Source organism: Salmo salar, chromosome 01 (assembly GCF_965601325.2).
Source record: "Salmo salar chromosome 01, fSalSal1, whole genome shotgun sequence".
Taxonomy (NCBI): Eukaryota; Metazoa; Chordata; class Actinopteri; order Salmoniformes; family Salmonidae; genus Salmo; species Salmo salar.
This window is the reverse complement of record NC_138291.1, coordinates 119,405,575-119,424,273: the sequence shown is the minus strand read 5'-3', so window position 1 is coordinate 119,424,273 and position 18,699 is coordinate 119,405,575. Positions and strand designations below refer to the sequence as shown.

General features: G+C 43.1%; 1 protein-coding gene across 1 annotated transcript in view; it reads right to left on the bottom strand.

The window, feature by feature from the left end:
- LOC106561165 (inactive carboxypeptidase-like protein X2) overlaps positions 1-17,914 on the bottom strand; it is a 234,757-nt gene extending 216,843 nt beyond the window's left edge. Inside the window, exons 1-2 of the mRNA XM_082973366.1 lie at positions 17,203-17,914; positions 9,615-9,716 (exon numbers count right to left, since the gene is read on the bottom strand). Of these exons, the coding sequence (XP_082829492.1) occupies positions 9,615-9,716; positions 17,203-17,704 (604 nt within the window). The 5' untranslated portion in view covers positions 17,705-17,914. The remainder of the gene's footprint in view (positions 1-9,614; positions 9,717-17,202) is intronic.
- Between the last annotated feature and the right edge of the window lie 785 nt (positions 17,915-18,699).

The window sequence follows — 18,699 nt, the reverse complement described above, 5'->3', positions numbered from 1 at the left end:
ACTGCCCTTTCCCACCTGGACAAAAGGAATACCTATGCGAGAATGCTATTCATTGACTACAGCTCAGCTTTCAACACCATAGTGCCCTCAAAGCTCATCAATAAGCTAAGGACCCTGGTACTAAACACCTCCCTCTGCAACTGGATCCTGGACTTCCTGACGGGCCGCTCCCAGGTGGTAAAGGTAGGTAACAACACATCCGCCACGCTGATCCTCAACACAAGGGTCCCTCAGGGGTGCGTGCTCAGTCCCCTCCTGTACTCCCTTTTCACTCATGACTGCATGGCCAGGCACGACTCCAACACCATCATTAAATTTACCAATGACACAACAGTGGTAGGCCTGATCACCGACAACAACGAGACGGCCATAGGGAGGAGGTCAGAGACCTGGCCATGTAGTGCCAGGACAACAACCTCTCCCTCAACATGATCAAGACAAAGGAGATGTTTGTGGCCTACAGGAAAAAGAAGACCGAGCACATCCCCATTCTCATCGACAGGGCTGCTGCAGTGGAGCAAGTTGAGAGCTTCAAGTTCCTTGGTGTCCACATCACCAACATACTAACATGGTCCAAGCACACCAAGACAGTCGTGAAGAGAGCACAAACCTATTCTCCCTCGGGAGACTGAAAAGATTTGATATGGGTCCTCAGATCCTCAAAAGGTTCTACAGCTGCACCATCGAGAGCATCCTGACTGGTTGCATCACCACCTGGTATGGCAACTGCTCGGCCTCCGACCACAAGGCACTACAGAGGGTAGTGCAAACGGCCCAGTACATCACTTGGGCCAAGCTTTCTGCCATCTAGGACCTCTATACCAGGCGGTGTCAAAGACTCCAGCCACCCTAGTCATAGACTGTTCTCTCTGCTACTGCACGGCAAGCAGTACTGGAGTGCCAAGTCTAGGTCCAAGAGGCTTTTAAACAGCTTCTACCCCCAAGCCATAAGACTCCTGAACATCTAGTCAAATGGCTACCCAGACTATTTGTATTGCCCCCCCCCCCCCCCCTCTCCACACCACTGCCACTCTCTGTTGTCATCTATGCATAGTCACTTTAATAACTCTACCTACATGTACATACTACGTCAACTAACCGGTGCCCCTGCACATTGACTCTGTACTGGCACCCACCTGTATATATTGTTATATATTGTTTTTTACTGCTGCCTTAATTACTTGTTACTTTTATCTCTTATTCTTATCTGTATTTTTTGGGGGGGGAAACTGCACTGTTGGTTAAGGGCTCGTAAGTAAGCATTTCACTGTTAGGTCTACACCTGTTGTATTCTGCGCATGTGACTAATATATATATATATATATATATATATATATATATATATATATATATATATATATATTGGGGGGGGATGAAGGAAAGAACAATGTGATTGGTGACTGTTGAACTGCTACAACTACATCAGTGTTTATAGAGATATAGATGCTTTGCTCACAAGATTAGGGCCCATCGGTGTTTATAGAGATATAGATGCTTTGCTCACAGGATCAGGGCCCATCGGTGTTTATAGAGATATAGATGCTTTGCTCACAAGATCAGGGCCCATCGGTGTTTATAGAGATATAGATGTTTTGCTCACAAGATTAGGGCCCATCAGTGTTTATAGAGATATAGATGCTTTGCTCACAAGATCAGGGCCCATCGGTGTTTACAGAGATATAGATGCTTTGCTCACAAGATTAGGGCCCATCGGTGTTTACAGAGATATAGATGCTTTACTCACAAGATCAGGGCCCATCAGTGTTTATAGAGATATAGATGCTTTGCTCACAAGATTAGGGATCATCGGTGTTTACAGAGATATAGATGCTTTGCTCACAAGATCAAGGCCCATCGGTGTTTATAGAGATATAGATGCTTTGCTCACAAGATTAGGGCCCATCGGTGTTTATAGAGATATAGATGCTTTGCTCACAAGATTAGGGATCATCGGTGTTTATAGAGATATAGATGCTTTGCTCACAAGATTAGGGCCCATCGGTGTTTAAAGAGATATAGATGCTTTACTCACAAGATTAGGGATCATCGGTGTTTATAGAGATATAGATGCTTTGCTCACAAGATTAGGGATCATCGGGTGGGATGTGTGATTGTCCGACACATCTTCTAAAGAGTCCTGGACGAGGTGACGTCGCCCAGTGAGAGACCCAAAGTTCAAATAAGTGATCTCTTGTGAAACCAAGTTCTGCTTCCCAAATGGCCCTCTAAATCCCTATGAAGTGCACTACTTTTAACCATGGCCCCATAGGGTAAAGTAGTGCACTATAATAGCGAAAGAGGTCCATTTGGGAAGTAGACCACCAGATGGTCTAACAGCTTCTTGGTATTCATACAGCGTCTCAGAGAAGGATCTGAGATCAGTTTAGGTTTTTATATAATAATGGATAACATTATATGGACAAGGGGGGACCTGATCCAAGATCATCACTCCTACTCTGAGATGATTTGTGGATATGGGCCCATGATCGTGATGTTAGGACGAGAGTAGACCACTCCACTCTAAACCATAGCTCTGGGAGATTTCAAAGCAGCTATTTCCACCCGGGCATACGTCTGTTAGTACATGCAGCACGGCCTGCACATGGTTTCCAACACTCTGCTGTCTCACGGCCAAATGTATTATGTTTGCTACGTCAGCGGAGACAAGAGTTGGCTGTCACACATGAACAGGATGACAAGCTGAATTAGAAGCAGATGAGCATTGACTATTGAATTCTTCACTTCTTCTGAAAAATATATGTGAATCTGTATGAAATGGTATGGTATGTTTCTCTGTATGGAATGGTATGTCTATCTGTATGGAATGGTATGTGTATCTGTATGGAATGGAATGGTATGTGTATCTGTATGGAATGGAATGGTATGTCTATCTGTATGGAATGGTATGTGTATCTGTATGAAATAGAATGTGTATCTGTATGGAATGGAATGTGTGTCTGTATGGAATGGAATGGTATGTCTATCTGTATGGAATGGAATGGTATGTCTATCTGTATGGAATGGTATGTCTATGTGTATGGAATGGAATGGTATGTGTATCTGTATGAAATGGTATGTTTATCTGTATGAAATAGAATGTGTATCTGTACGGAATGGAATGGTATGTGTATCTGTATGGAATGGTATGTCTATGTGTATGTATGGAATGGAATGGTATGTGTATCTGTATGAAATGGTATGTTTATCTGTATGAAATGGTATGTGTATCTGTATGGAATGGAATGGAATGTGTATCTGTATGGAATGGTATGTGTATCTGTATGGAATGGAATGGAATGTGTATCTGTATGGAATGGTATGTGTATCTGTATGGAATGGAATGGTATGTGTATCTGTATGGAATGGAATGTGTATCTGTATGGAATGGAATGGTATGTGTATCTGTATGGAATGGAATGGAATGTGTATCTGTATGGAATGGAATGGAATGTGTATCTGTATGGAATGGAATGGTATGTGTATCTGTATGGAATGGAATGGTATGTGTATCTGTATGGAATGGAATGGTTTGTATATCTGTATGGAATGGTAAGTTTATCTGTATGGAATGGTGTGTGTATCTGTATGGAATCTCTCTGTCTCTCTCTCTCTCTCTCTCTCTCTCTCTCTCTCTCTCTCTACCTGTCCCGCTCTCTCTCTACCTGTCTCTCTCTCTACCTGTCTCTCTCTACCTCTCTCTCTTTCTCTACCTGTCTCTCTCTCTCTACCTCTCTCTCTCTCTCTACCTGTCTCTCTCTCTCTACCTGTCTCTCTCTCTCTACCTGTCTCTCTCTACCTGTCTCGCTCTCTCTGACCCGGGATCATCATCCATCCTACTCTAACAGGAACAGAGAGACACATAAATCACACACACACCCTAAATTTTCTAAAACTGTTTGAATGGTGTCTGTGAGTATAACAGAACTCAAATGGCAGGTCAAAACCTGAGAGATTCTTTTACAGGAAGTGGCCTGTCTGACCATTTCTTGAACTTCTTTTCCATCTCTATCTTTTACTAAGGATCTCTGCTCTAACGTGACACTTCCCACGGCGTCCATAGGCGCTCAGAGCCCGGGAAAAAACAGAATGTCGTCATTCCAGCCCCAGGCTGAAACACATTATCGCCTTTCTCAAGTGGCCGATCAAGGGACTCTGGGCTTATCCTCGTGACCCCGACCGCCCCCGCCTTTGGGATTTTTTCCTCTGTTTGCCGAAAAGGAGATTCCCTGTCGGAATATTATCGCTTTTCTACGAGAAAAATTGCGTCAAAATTGATTTTAAACAGCGGTTGACATGCTTCGAAGTACGGTAATGGAATATTTAGAATTTTATTGTCACGAATTGCGCCATGCGCGCGACACTTCTTTACCATTTCGGATAGTGTCTGGAACGCACGAACAAAACGCCGCTATTCGGATATAACGATGGATTATTTTGGACCAAACCAACATTTGTTATTGAAGTAGCAGTCCTGGGTGTGCATTCTGACGAAGACAACAAAAGGTAATGAAACTTTTATAATAGTAAATATGATTATGGTGAGTGCTAAACTTGCCGGGTGTCTAAATAGCGAGCCCGTGATGCCTGGGCTATGTACTTAGAATATTGCAAAATGTGCTTTCACCAAAAAGCTATTTTAAAATCGGACATATCGAGTGCATAGAGGAGGTCTGTATCTATAATTCTTAAAATAATTGTTATGCTTTTTGTGAACGTTTATCGTGAGTAATTTAGTAAAATGTTAGCGAATTCCCCGGAAGTTTGCTAGTTCTGAACGTCACATGCTAATGTAAAAAGCTGGTTTTTGATATAAATATGAACTTGATTGAACAAAACATGCATGTATTGTATAACATAATGTCCTAGGGTTGTCATCTGATGAAGATCATCAAAGGTGAGTGCTGCATTTAGCTGTCTTCTGGGTTTTGGTGACATTATATGCTGGCTTGAAAAATGGGTGTCTGATTATTTCTGGCTTGGTACTCTGCTGACATAATCTAATGTTTTGCTTTCGTTGTAAAGCCTTTTTGAAATCGGACAGTGTGGTTAGATTAACGAGAGTCTTGTCTTTAACCTTTTTAGGATAGGGGGCAGTATTGACACGGCTGGATAAAAAACATACCCGATTTAATCTGGTTACCACTCCTACCCAGTAACTAGAATATGCATATACTTATTACATATGGATAGAAACCACCCTAAATTTTCTAAAACTGTTTGAATGGTGTCTGTGAGTATAACAGAACTCAAATGGCAGGTCAAAACCTGAGAGATTCCTTTACAGGAAGTGGCCTGTCTGACCATTTCTTGAAAATCTTTTCCATCTCTATCATTTACTAAGGATCTCTGCTCTAACGTGACACTTCCCACGTCGTCCATAGGCGCTCAGAGCCCGGGAAAAAACAGAATGTCGTCATTCCAGCCCCAGGCTGAAACACATTATCGCCTTTCTCAAGTGGCCGATCAAGGGACACTGGGCTTATCCTCGTGACCCCGACCGCCCCCGCCTTTGGGATTTTTTCCTCTGTTTGCCGAAAAGGAGATTCCCTGTCGGAATATTATCGCTTTTCTACGAGAAAAATGTCGTAAAAATTGATTTTAAACAGCGGTTGACATGCTTCGAAGTACGGTAATGGAATACTTAGAATTTTATTGTCACGAATTGCGCCATGCGCGTGACACTTCTTTACTATTTCGGATAGTGTCTGGAACGCACGAACAAAACGCCGCTATTCGGATATAACGATGGATTATTTTGGACCAAACCAACATTTGTTATTGAAGTAGCAGTTCTAGGTGTGCATTCTGACGAAGACAACAAAAGGTAATCAAACTTTTATAATAGTAAATATGATTATGGTGAGTGCTAAACTTGCCGGGTGTCTAAATAGCGAGCCCGTGATGCCTGGGCTATGTACTTAGAATATTGCAAAATGTGCTTTCACCAAAAAGCTATTTTAAAATCGGACATATCGAGTGCATAGAGGAGGTCTGTATCTATAATTCTTAAAATAATTGTTATGCTTTTTGTGAACGTTTATCGTGAGTAATTTAGTAAAATGTTAGCGAATTCCCCGGAAGTTTGAACTAGTTTGCTAGTTCTGAACGTCACATGCTAATGTAAAAAGCTGGTTTTTGATATAAATATGAACTTGATTGAACAAAACATGCATATATTGTATAACATAATGTCCTAGGGTTGTCATCTGATGAAGATCATCAAAGGTGAGTGCTGCATTTAGCTGTCTTCTGGGTTTTGGTGACATTATATGCTGGCTTGAAAAATGGGTGTCTGATTATTTCTGGCTTGGTACTCTGCTGACATAATCTAATGTTTTGCTTTCGTTGTAAAGCCTTTTTGAAATCGGACAGTGTGGTTAGATTAACGAGAGTCTTGTCTTTAAATGGCTGTAAAATAGTCATATGTTTGAGAAATTGAAGTAATAGGATTTTTAACGTTTTGAAAATCGCGCCACAGGCTTGCAGTGGCTGTTACGTAGGTGGGACGAATTCGTCCCGCCTAGCCTAGAGAGGTTAAATAGCTGTAAAATAGTCATATGTTTGAGAAATTGAAGTAATAGGATTTTTAATGTTTTGAAAATCGCGCCACAGGCTGCAAGTGGCTGTTACGTAGGTGGGACGAATTCGTCCCGCCTAGCCCAGAGAGGTTAAAACCATTCTTGAATCCAACGTCACCTCAGTCTGTCTGCCAGACATGCCAGTGTTGTGTTCCCATGTTCCAACATGTTAAAACCATCCTGGAATCCAACGGTCACCTCAGTTTCTCTGTAACTTTTGAGTGAAAAGTCCCTAGCGGACTAACCCGATATGACGGCTTGTTACACAATGAAAAGTCCCTAGCGGACTAACCCGATATGACGGCTTGTTACACAATGAAAAGTCCCTAGCGGACTAACCCGATATGACGGCTTGTTACACAATGAAAAGTCCCTAGCGGACTAACCCGATATGACGGCTTGTTACACAATGAAAAGTCCCTAGCGGACTAACCCGATATGACGGCTTGTTACACAATGAAAAGTCCCTAGCGGACTAACCCGATATGACGGCTTGTTACACAATGAAAAGTCCCTAGTGGACTAACCCGATATGATGGCGTTTTACACAATGAAAGGGGTGTGGAAAGAAAGAGCGGGAGAGACGGAGAGTGGGCTTTTCCAACAGGTTAAAACCATTCTGGGATTCGATGGTCACCTCACAACCCTAAGTCACTTCTGAATTCTCCCTTGAAAGTTGAAATGCTAACCCTTCTACTTGTCTTGGGCTATTTCTCTGTTTCTTCTTCCTGGAGAGTTAGTAAACCTTGACCCTGGTGTTATACAGCAACCATCTTGAATGAAACAAGGTAATAAACACTTAATGTCTTTGAAACAAAAAGACTCAGATTAAGAAATAACATGATGCCATTGATTAAATGGGAAAATTAAACGGTGGGGAGACGGTTCCGTCGGTATGCAGCTGCACCACATATGAATCAACATAATACATGACTGGAGCCATATGAATCAACATAATACATGACTGGAGCCATATGAATCAACATAATACATGACTGGAGCCATATGAATCAACATAATACATGACTGGAGTCATATGAATCAACATAATACACGACTGGAACCATATGAATCAACATAATACATGCCTGGAGTCATATGAATCAACATAATACACGACTGGAGCCATTGTGTGGTCATTGTGGCTTGGAGCAGAGTGGTGACATAGATGCTCCACTGGACCACAGACTATTGGACTTGGTTCTGGTACTCGGAGAAGCATCTGCCTGGTCCAAACAGACCTGGGACCAGGTTGGCAAGGCAACACAAACAGATCTGGGACCATATCGGCAAGACAACACAAACAGATCTGGGACCAGGTTGGCAAGACAACACAAACAGATCTGGGACCATGTCGGCAAGACAACACAAACAGATCTGGGACCAGGTTGGCAAGACAACACAAACAGATCTGGGACCATGTCGGCAAGACAACATAAACAGATCTGGGACCAGGTTGGCAAGACAACACAAACAGATCTGGGACCAGGTTGGCAAGACAACACAAATACATGTATACACATACACACACACACACACACACACACACACACACACACAGATCTGGGATCAGAATAGATCATCTTGACCATAACAACCAGGACATGGCTCATAACAACCAGGACATCCTCCACAATAATCAGGACATCATCCATAACAACCAGGGCATCATCCTTAACAACCAGGACATCATCCTTAACAACCAGGACATCATCCTTAACAACCAGGACATTATCCATAACAACCAGGACATGATCCATAACAACCAGGACATGATCCATAGCAACCAGGACGTGATCCATAGCAATCAGGACATTATCCATAACAACCAGGACATGACCCATAACAACCAGGACATTATCCATAGCAACTAGGATGTGATCCATAACAACCAGGACATGATCCATAACAACCAGGACAATATCCATAACAACCAGGACGTGATCCATAGCAACCAGGACATGATCCATAGCAACCAGGATGTGATCCATAACAACCAGGACATGATCCATAACAACCAAGACGTGATCCATAACAACCAGGACATGATCCATAACAACCAGGACATGATCCACAACAACCAGGACGTGATCCATAACAACCAGGATGTCATCCATAACAACCAGGAAATTATCCATAACAACCAGGACGTGATCCATAACAACCAGGACGTGATCCATAACAACCAGGATATGATCCATAACAACCAGGACATGATCCATAGCAACCAGGACATTATCCAAAACAACCAGGAAGTGATCCATAACAACCAGGACATGATCCATAACAACCAGGACATGATCCATAACAACCAAACACAATATTGAATCTGCTAAGAGGACAGCTGTCAATGTGGCTGCTTCCCAAATGGCACCCTATTCCCTATATAGTGCACTACTGTTGACCACGGTCCATAGGGCTCTGGTCCCCACCGAGCACTGACCAAAAGTAGTGCACTAACAGGGTGCCATTTGGGACTCATCCTGTGACTTATCCTTTCAAGCATCATCTTTCCTGCCAGGGTTTCTCCTCAGAGGGAAAATAAAATCAGCTTTTTGAATTCAGTCAACTGGAGAAGGAGACTCAGAGACGCTGTGTCTGTGTGTGTGTCTGTCAGTCAGTGTGTGTGTCTGTCTGTGTTTCTGTGTGTGTGTGTGTGTGTGTCTCTCTGTGTGTGTGTCTGTCAGTCAGTGTGTGTGTCTGTCTGTGTTTCTGTGTGTGTGTGTGTGTGTGTCTCTGTGTGTGTGTCTGTCAGTCAGTGTGTGTGTCTGTCTGTGTTTCTGTGTGTGTGTGTGTCTCTCTGTGTGTGTGTCTGTCTGTGTGTGTGTGTGTGTGTCTCTGTGTGTGTGTCTCTGTGTGTGTGTGTGTCTGTCTGTGTTTGTGTTTGTGTGTGTGTGTGTGTGTCTCTGTGTGTGTGTGTGTGTCTGTCTGTGTTTGTGTCTCTCTGTGTGTGTGTGTGTGTGTGTGTGTGTGTGTGTGTGTGTGTGTGTGTGTGTGTGTGTGTGTGTGTGTGTGTGTGTGTTCTTCATGCATCACCCTCTTTCGCTGACTTGTATTGGCCCTCTCCCTCATTGATGCTGTTGGGAGTTTTCAACGTTCCCTTTTTGTTCTTCTCATCCTTCTTGTTTCCATTCTTCACTGAGGAGAGAAAAACAAAAAATGTATTAGAAACTGGATATCCTCACTCAAAAACTAGATTTAAACTGGATATCCTCACTCAAAGACTAGATTTAAATAGGATATCCTCACTCAAAAACTAGATTTAAACTGGATATCCTCACTCAAAGACTAGATTTAAATAGGATATCCTCACTCAAAAGCTAGATTTAAACTGGATATGCTCACTCAAAAACTAGATTTAAACTGGATATCCTCACTCAAAAGCTAGATTTTAAACAGGATATCCTAAATTTCTTTCACAGATCTTCAAGTACACAGCGGCCAACTTTAGAGTGAGAGGAGTGTCTAGTAATGCTGTATTATCTGACTACAGTTCCACTTATTCAACTGACTAAAAGTCGATGTGTGTGTGTGTGGGGGGGGGCATTTGATATATAGGCCCCATTTGATAAAAAATCTTTCTCACATCTGAAAGCTCTCATCCAACTCTCACATAAACAGAGGACAGGTTAAAAGCTCTTATCCCTCTCATATAAACAGAGGACAGGTTAAAAGCGCTTATCCCACTCTCATATAAACAGAGGACAGGTTAAAAGATCTAATCCATCTCTCATATAAACAGAGGACAGGTTAAAAGCTCTTATCCCTCTCATATAAACAGAGGACAGGTTAAAAGCGCTTATCCCACTCTCATATAAACAGAGGACAGGTTAAAAGATCTAATCCATCTCTCATATAAACAGAGGACAGGTTAAAAGCTCTAATCCAACTCTCATATAAACAGAGGACAGGTTAAAAGCTCTAATCCAACTCTCATATAAACAGAGGACAGGTTAAAAACTCTTATCCCACTCTGATATAAACAGAGGACAGGTTAAAAGCTCTAATCCAACTCTCATATAAACAGAGGACAGGTTAAAAGCTCTTATCCCACTCTCATATTCTTTTAAAAAAAAATTAATTTCACCTTTATTTAACCAGGTAGTCAAGTTGAGAACAAGTTCTCATTTGCAACTGCGACCTGGCCAAGATAAAGCAAAGGAGTTCGACACATACAACAACACAGAGTTACAGATGGAGTAAAACAAACATACAGTCAATAATACAGTAGAAAAATAAGTCTATATACAATGTGAGCAAATGAGGTGAGATAAGGGAGGTAAAGGCAAAAAAAGCAATGGTGGCAAAGTAAATACAATATAGCAAGTAAAACACTGGAATGGTAGATTTGTAGTGGAAGAAAGTGCAAAGTAGAAATATAAATAATAGGGTGCAAAGGAGCAAAATAAATAAATACAGTAGGGGAAGCGGTAGTTGTTTGGGCTAAATTATAGATGGGCTATGTACAGATGCAGTGATCTGGGAGCTGCTCTGACAGCTGGTGCTTAAAGCTGGTGAGGGAGAAAAGTGTTTCCAGTTTCAGAGATTTTTGTAGTTTGTTCCAGTCATTGGCAGCGGAGAACTGGAAGGAGAGACGGCCAAAGGAGGAATTGGCTTTGGGGGTGACCAGTGAGATATACCTGCTGGAGCGCGTGCTACGGGTGGGTGCTGCTATGGTGACCAGTGAGCTGAGATAAGGGGGGACTTTACCTAGCAGGGTCTTGTAGATGACCTGGAGCCAGTGGGTTTGGCGACGAGTATGACGCGAGGGCCAGCCAACGAGAGCGTACAGGTCACAGTGGTGGGTAGTATATGGTGCTTTGGTGACAAAACGGATGGCACTGTGATAGACTGCATCCAGTTTATTGAGTAGGGTATTGGAGGCTATTTTGTAAATGACGTCGCCGAAGTCAAGAATCGGTAGGATGGTCAGTTTTACGAGGGTATGTTTGGCAGCATGAGTGAAGGATGCTTTGTTGCGAAATAGGAAGCCAATTCTAGATTTAACTTTGGATTGGAGATGTTTGATGTGAGTCTGGAAGGAGAGTTTACAGTCTAACCAGACACCTAGGTATTTGTTGTTGTCCATATATTCTAAGTAAGAACCGTCCAGAGTAGTGATGCTGGACGGGCTGGGAGGTGCGGGCAGCGATCGGTTGAAGAGCATGCATTTAGTTTTACTTGTATTTAAGAGCAGTTGGAGGCTACGAAAGGAGAGTTGTATGGCATTGAAGCTCGTCTGGAGGGTTGTTAACACAGTGTCCAAAGAAGGGCCAGAAGTATACAGAATGGTGTCGTCTGCATAGAGGTGGATCAGAGACTCACCAGCAGCAAGAGCGACATCATTGATGTATACAGAGAAAAGAGTTGGCCCAAGAATTGAACCCTGTGGCAACCCCATAGAGACTACCAGAGGCCCAGACAACAGGCCATCCAATTTGACACATTGAACTCTATCAGAGAAGTAGTTGGTGAACCAGGCGAGGCAATCATTTGAGAAACCAAGGCTATTGAGTCTGCTGATGAGGATGTGGTGATTGACAGAGTCGAAAGCCTTGGCCAGGTCAATGAATACGGCAGCACAGTATTGTTTCTTGTTTCTTCTAAACAGAGGACAGGTTAAAAGCTCTTATCCCTCTCATGTAAACAGAGGAAAGGAACTAAAATGGATCCCTGTGGGATGGAAAGCATTACTTTAATAATGTACTTAGTAAAACACACTGTGTACTGTATGTATATTGGAATGCCCAGTACTTAGTAAAACTTAGTGTATACTGTATGTATAATGCCCAGTATTTAATAAAACACAGTGTGTACTGTATGTATATTGGAATGCCCAGTACTTAGTAAAACATATTGTGTACTGTATGTATAATGCCCAATACTTAGTAAAACACAGTGTGTACTGTATGTATATTGGAATGCCCAGTACTTAGTAAAACATAGTGTGTACTGTATGTATAATCCCCAGTACTTAGTAAAACACTATGTGTACTGTGTGTATATTGGAATGTCCAGTACTTAGCAAAACAGTGTGTATTGTATGTATATTGGAATGCCCAGTACTTAGTAAAACATAGTGTACTGTATGTATATTGGAATGCCCAGTACTTAGTAAAACACTATGTGTACTGTGTGTATATTGGAATGTCCAGTACTTAGCAAAACACAGTGTGTACTGTATGTATATTGGAATGCCCAGTACTTAGTAAAACATAGTGTGTACTGTATGTATATTGGAATGCCCAGTACTTAGTAAAACACAGTTTGTACTGTATGTATATTGGAATGCCCAGTACTTAGTAAAACATAGTGTGTACTGTATTTATAATCCCCAGTACTTAGTAAAACACTATGTGTACTGTGTGTATATTGGAATGTCCAGTACTTAGCAAAACACAGTGTGTACTGTATGTATATTGGAATGCCCAGTACTTAGTTAAACATAGTGTGTACTGTATGTATATTGGAATGCCCAGTACTTAGTAAAACATAGTGTGTACTGTATGTATATTGGAATGCCCAGTACTAATTAAAACATAGTGTGTACTGTATGTATATTGGAATGCCCAGTACTTAGTAAAACATAGTGTGTTCTGTATGTATATTGGAATGCCCAGTACTTAGTAAAACATAGTGTGTTCTGTATGTATATTGGAATGCCCAGTACTTAGTAAAACATAGTGTGTACTGTATGTATATTGGAATGCCCAGTACTTAGTAAAACATAGTGTGTACTGTATGTATATTGGAATGCCCAGTACTTAGTAAAACATAGTGTGTTCTGTATGTATATTGGAATGCCCAGTACTTAGTAAAACATAGTGTGTTCTGTATGTATAATGCCCAGTACTTAGTAAAACATAGTGTGTACTGTATGTCTTCCCTGTGGCTCAGTTGGCAGAGCATGGTGTTTATAACGCCAGCATGGTGTGTGCAACGCCAGGATTGTGGGTTCGATTCCCACAGGGGGCCAGTACAAATAAAAAAATAAAAAATGAAATGTATGCATTCACTACTGTAAGTCGCTCTGGATAAGAGCGTCTGCTAAATGACTAAAATGTAAAATGTAAAAAAAATGTATATTGGAATGCCCAGTACTTAGCAAAACACTGTATGTATAATGCCCAGTACTTAGTAAAACACAGTGTGTACTATATGGATATTGGAATGCCCAGTACTTAGTAAAACACAGTGTGTACTGTATGTATAATGCCCAGTACTTAGCAAAACATAGTGTGTACTGTATGTATATTGGAATGGCCATGTACTGCACACTACACATGGCCTCAGAGCTTCTGTCTGGCATTGTTCTATTATTTTCCCTTTCTAATCCACCTGCAGCAGGACAGGTACATACCCCAGCCCCAGTCTACCCCTGCCGAGGCAGGACAGGTATATACCCCAGCCCCAGTCTAACCCTGCCGAGGCAGGACAGGTACATATCCCAGCCCCAGTCTACCCCTGCCGAGGCAGGACAGGTACATACCCCAGCCCCAATCTACCCCTGCCGAGGCAGGACAGGTACATACCCCAGCCCCAGTCTAACCCTGCCGAGGCAGGACAGGTACATATCCCAGCCCCAGTCTACCCCTGCCGAGGCAGGACAGGTACATACCCCAGCCCCAATCTACCCCTGCCGAGGCAGGACAGGTACATACCCCAGCCCCAGTCTAACCCTGCCGAGGCAGGACAGGTACATACCCCAGCCCCAGTCTAAATAAGTCGTTACGTTACATTGTTCCTTCCATTAAGAGTAACTTGTTACATTACAATGTTACTTCCATTAAAAGTAACTTGTTACATTACAATGTTACTTCCATTAAAAGTAACTTGTTACATGTCAACGTCACTTCCATTAAAAGTAACTTGTTACATGACAACGTTACTTCCATTAAAAGTAACTTGTTACATGACAACGTTACTTCCATTAAAAGTAACTTGTTACATGACATCGTTACTTCCATTAAAAGTAACTTGTTACATGACAACGTCACTTCCATTAAAAGTAACTTGTTACATGACAACGTTACTTCCATTAAAAGTAACTTGTTACATGACAACGTTACTTCCATTAAAAGTAACTTGTTACATGACATCGTTACTTCCATTAAAAGTAACTTGTTACATGACAACGTCACTTCCATTAAAAGTAACTTGTTACATTACAACGTTACTTCCTGTGGAAAGTAGCTCATTACACTACTTTCGCGTTACCAAAACCCTTTTTGAAGATGCCTTGCGCAGGTTGGTCATTCTTCTGCTACTTCCTTAACACTAGAAAAGCCGGGCCTCGACAACCCCTTGTCTACCTAAGCCAATGACACGTCTTCAGGGAATTCATCATTCTAACAGTCTAATAAATACTTTTCATATAGCCCCATGCCTACCGAAAAAAACATATAATTTGGTTGTGTTTATGAAGGTATTTGGTAACATTAAGAAAATGTATTTCATAGAACACAATGGAATTTTCATTAGTTGAATGGCTCTATGTAAACAGGGGGAAAAAACACTATAAAAACACCACAATTCAAGTGTTGAAAACCATGAATTAACAAAGATCACAAAGATAATTCACTATTCATTCGTTAAAGGCACGTCTTAAATTGAACAAAAGGGTGCATTTTGGGACTAAAGACTCAGATTATCCTGCTGTCTCTCATCTACAGTATCTGTGGAGGGATGGAGGGGCCGAAGGTTAGAGCAGCCTAGGCTTTGAGGGATAGAGGGATTTACATTTTAGTCATTTAGCAGACGCTCTAATCCAGAGCGATTTACAGTAGTGAATGCATACAATTCATGCATTTTTTTTGGTACTGGCCCCCCATGGGAATCGAACCCACAAACCTGGCGTTGCACTCACCATGCCCCTGGTGCTGCAAACACCATGCTCTACCAACAGAGCCACAGGGAAAGCTAGAGGGATGGAGGGATGGAGGGATAGAAGAGGAGTGAGGGGATCCTCTAGTAAACCTCCCTAAAGAGATGATTATATGTATTTGTCTCTCTCTGGTCATCACAGATTGATTTAGATGTGGATGGTGTTCCCTGAATCTCTGTCCTCAAATCTTCTGTGTTTCCCATGTCTGTGCCTCAACTTTTCCATTCAGATTCATCACACGTATCACTATGGTTTAGTCCCAAATGGCATCCTATTCCCTACATAGAGCACTACTTCTGACCAGGGTCCATACTATGTAGGGAATAGGGTGGCGTTTGTGGAGGTTTCCTATGAACGTCTGGTTCACATTACTTATCTTGACCTCGTCAGAACAATAACATCCGATGATCAGTAAGTGACTCACAATGTTAATCCCCCAATAACACACCTTCTGGTGTCTAGGCAGTAACTGGCTGTAAACTATACAACCGTCTTATTCATTAAGAGGTTGGTGTTGTTTCAAAGAACTGTCTTTTTTCGATTGGCTGAGAATTTGAATGATTACATTGGAAAACTCTTTAAGCCAATCAAAATACCACCACCACAAAAAAAAAACAGGTTGTTTTTTAAATGAATCATCCGAGGCAGACGACAAGATGGCGCCAAGGTCATTAAAAGACTATAATAACGTTTGGTCTAAGGACTTTGCCAGCCCGGTGTTGGGTAACGTAATCTTACAGTCTCTCTACACACATATAGATGAGGGTCATTAATAAAAACCGTTCCTCAGATACAGTAGTAGACCCACTGTTGTTTTTAAAGCTGTGTTAACATGGTCTATATCTGCACCAACACAACCTCTTCAGCACGGGGACCCAATAATGTTTTCACCATACGCCACAGAGCTCGGGATTAACCTTTCAATAAAATAAACCTGCTGCTCTTCTAGGTCAGAGGTTAGCCATGGGCACCCTGGGTAATAACAGGAGACTCCGCTAGGTCAGAGGTTAGACATGGGCACCCTGGGTAGTAACAGGAGACTCCGCTAGGTCAGAGGTTAGATATGGGCACCCTGGGTAGTAACAAGAGACTCCGCTAGGTCAGAGGTCAGCCATGGGCACCCTGGATAGTAACAGGAGACTCTGCTAGGTCAAAGGTCAGACATGGTCATCCTGGGTAGTAACAGGAGACTCTGCTAGGTCAAAGGTCAGACATGGGCACCCTGGGTAGTAACAGGAGACTCCGCTAGGTCAAAGGTCAGACATGGACACCCTGGGTAGTAACAGGAGACTCTGCTAGGTCAAAGGTTAGACATGGGCACCCTGGGTAGTAACAGGAGACTCCGCTAGGTCAAAGGTCAGACATGGGCACCCTGGGTAGCAACAGGAGACTCTGCTAGGTCAGAGGTTAGACATGGGCACCCTGGGTAGTAACAGGAGACTCCGCTAGGTCAAAGGTCAGACATGGTCACCCTGATTAGTAACAGGAGACTCTGCTAGGTCAAAGGTCAGACATGGGAACCCTGGGTAGTAACAGGAGACTCCGCTAGGTCAAAGGTCAGCCGTGGTCACCCAGGGTAGTAGCAGAGGAGGGTTTACAAAGTTTACAGTAACTTAAAGTAGCTTCAGTGGCCGTGGTATTGTGTGTGTGTGTGTGTGTGTGTGTGTGTGTGTGTGTGTGTGTGTGTGTGTGTGTGTGTGTATGTGTGTGTATGTGTGTGTAAAAAAATAGTAACAGTACCTGACTTGGTTTCAGTGACCCTGGTCTTGTCTGTTTGTCTGACGTTCTCTGCCTTGCCGGTCGCCTCCTTCTGGGTGGAGGGACGCTTGTTCCTGTTGGTTGTCTCCTTCTGACTGGGGGGACGTTTGTTTCTGTTGTTCGTCTCCAGGCTGGGGGGACGTTTGTTCCTGTCGGTCCCTCGGGCCCCTTCGAAGGGGGGAACAGGTGGTACTATTTCCTCCTCAGGTGCTACGTGGTAGTAGTGGTCCCTGGTGAGTAACTCCTGCATGTAGTAATCCTCGTCCTCAGCGGGAGCAGCGGAGCCACGACTCACATCCAGGTCCAGGAGCAGTAAGAGTAGCCCCAGGACGGAGAGGTGGTTGAGACGCTGGCCCATCATGGTGGCCTGTCCCTGGGGAGGTATCACCAGCTGGAGGTCCTGCTTGTTGGTTCTAGCTGGTCCTGGTTCTGAGGTCTCCAGAGGAGTCTTCGTCTGCAGGGCTGCTTCTGCTTTCGTCCCCATCAACTACTGCTCCCCCCTTCCCCTTCCCTCCGTCTCTCTCTCTCTCTCTCTCCAATACTCCGGAACAGACAGAGGCACCGACGGGGGAAGTTCACAAGGTTCCCAGAGCGCTCCAAGTTACTGACGACAGCAGCGGAACCCGGGGTTCCATGGGAGTCTCTCTCTCTCTCCGCCGGGGTAAAATATATTGAGGCAGGGTGAAATACTCAGAGAGAGAGGAGAAAAAGCAGAAGAGTTCCAGAAGGAAGGAAAGAGAGAGACCGGGTAAGTGAGGGATTTTACTCCTTAGAAGTTGGCAGGTGTCTCAGGCTCTCAATATCCTCCGGGAAAAAAAAACTGAGGGATTTTAGCTTTTTGTTTTAACCCTTTAGGTTTGAGCGAGTCAGTAGAAGCCAGAAGTTTGAGAGCAGTTAGTGTTATATAGACAGTGGTTAGTACAGTTGTGAGATGAGATGAGCAGCACTGCACACATTGACAGGATCTCTGCTTTCCTCCAGATCCACTCCCTTCTGGTTCGGCACAGAACGGCATGTGTGTGTCTGTTTTTCTTTACTGCGGAACAGAGACAGTCTTCAGAACTTTCCTCTTCTTAACTCATTTGCCATCGAGAGAGAGAGAGAGAGAGAGAGAGAGAGAGAGAGAGAGAGAGAGAGAGAGAGAGAGAGAGAGAGAGAGAGAGAGAGAGAGAGAGAGAGAGAGAGAGAGAGAGAGAGAGAGAGAGAGAGAGAGAGAGAGAGAGAGAGAGAGAGAGAGAGAGAGAGAGAGGCAGAGAGACAGAGGCAGAGGCAGGCTTCCTGCTCACTGAAACACCCTTGACACAGTCTAACAGCCCCAATTTGTAACAAAATATTACCGTGCTCTGTTCTATGTATCAAAGCAGAGCAAGAAAACAAGTCTCTCATCTATCATCCATCTCAGTCCATCTATCATCCACCTCAGTCCATCTATCATCCACCTCAGTCCATCTATCATCCACCTCAGTCCATCTATCATCC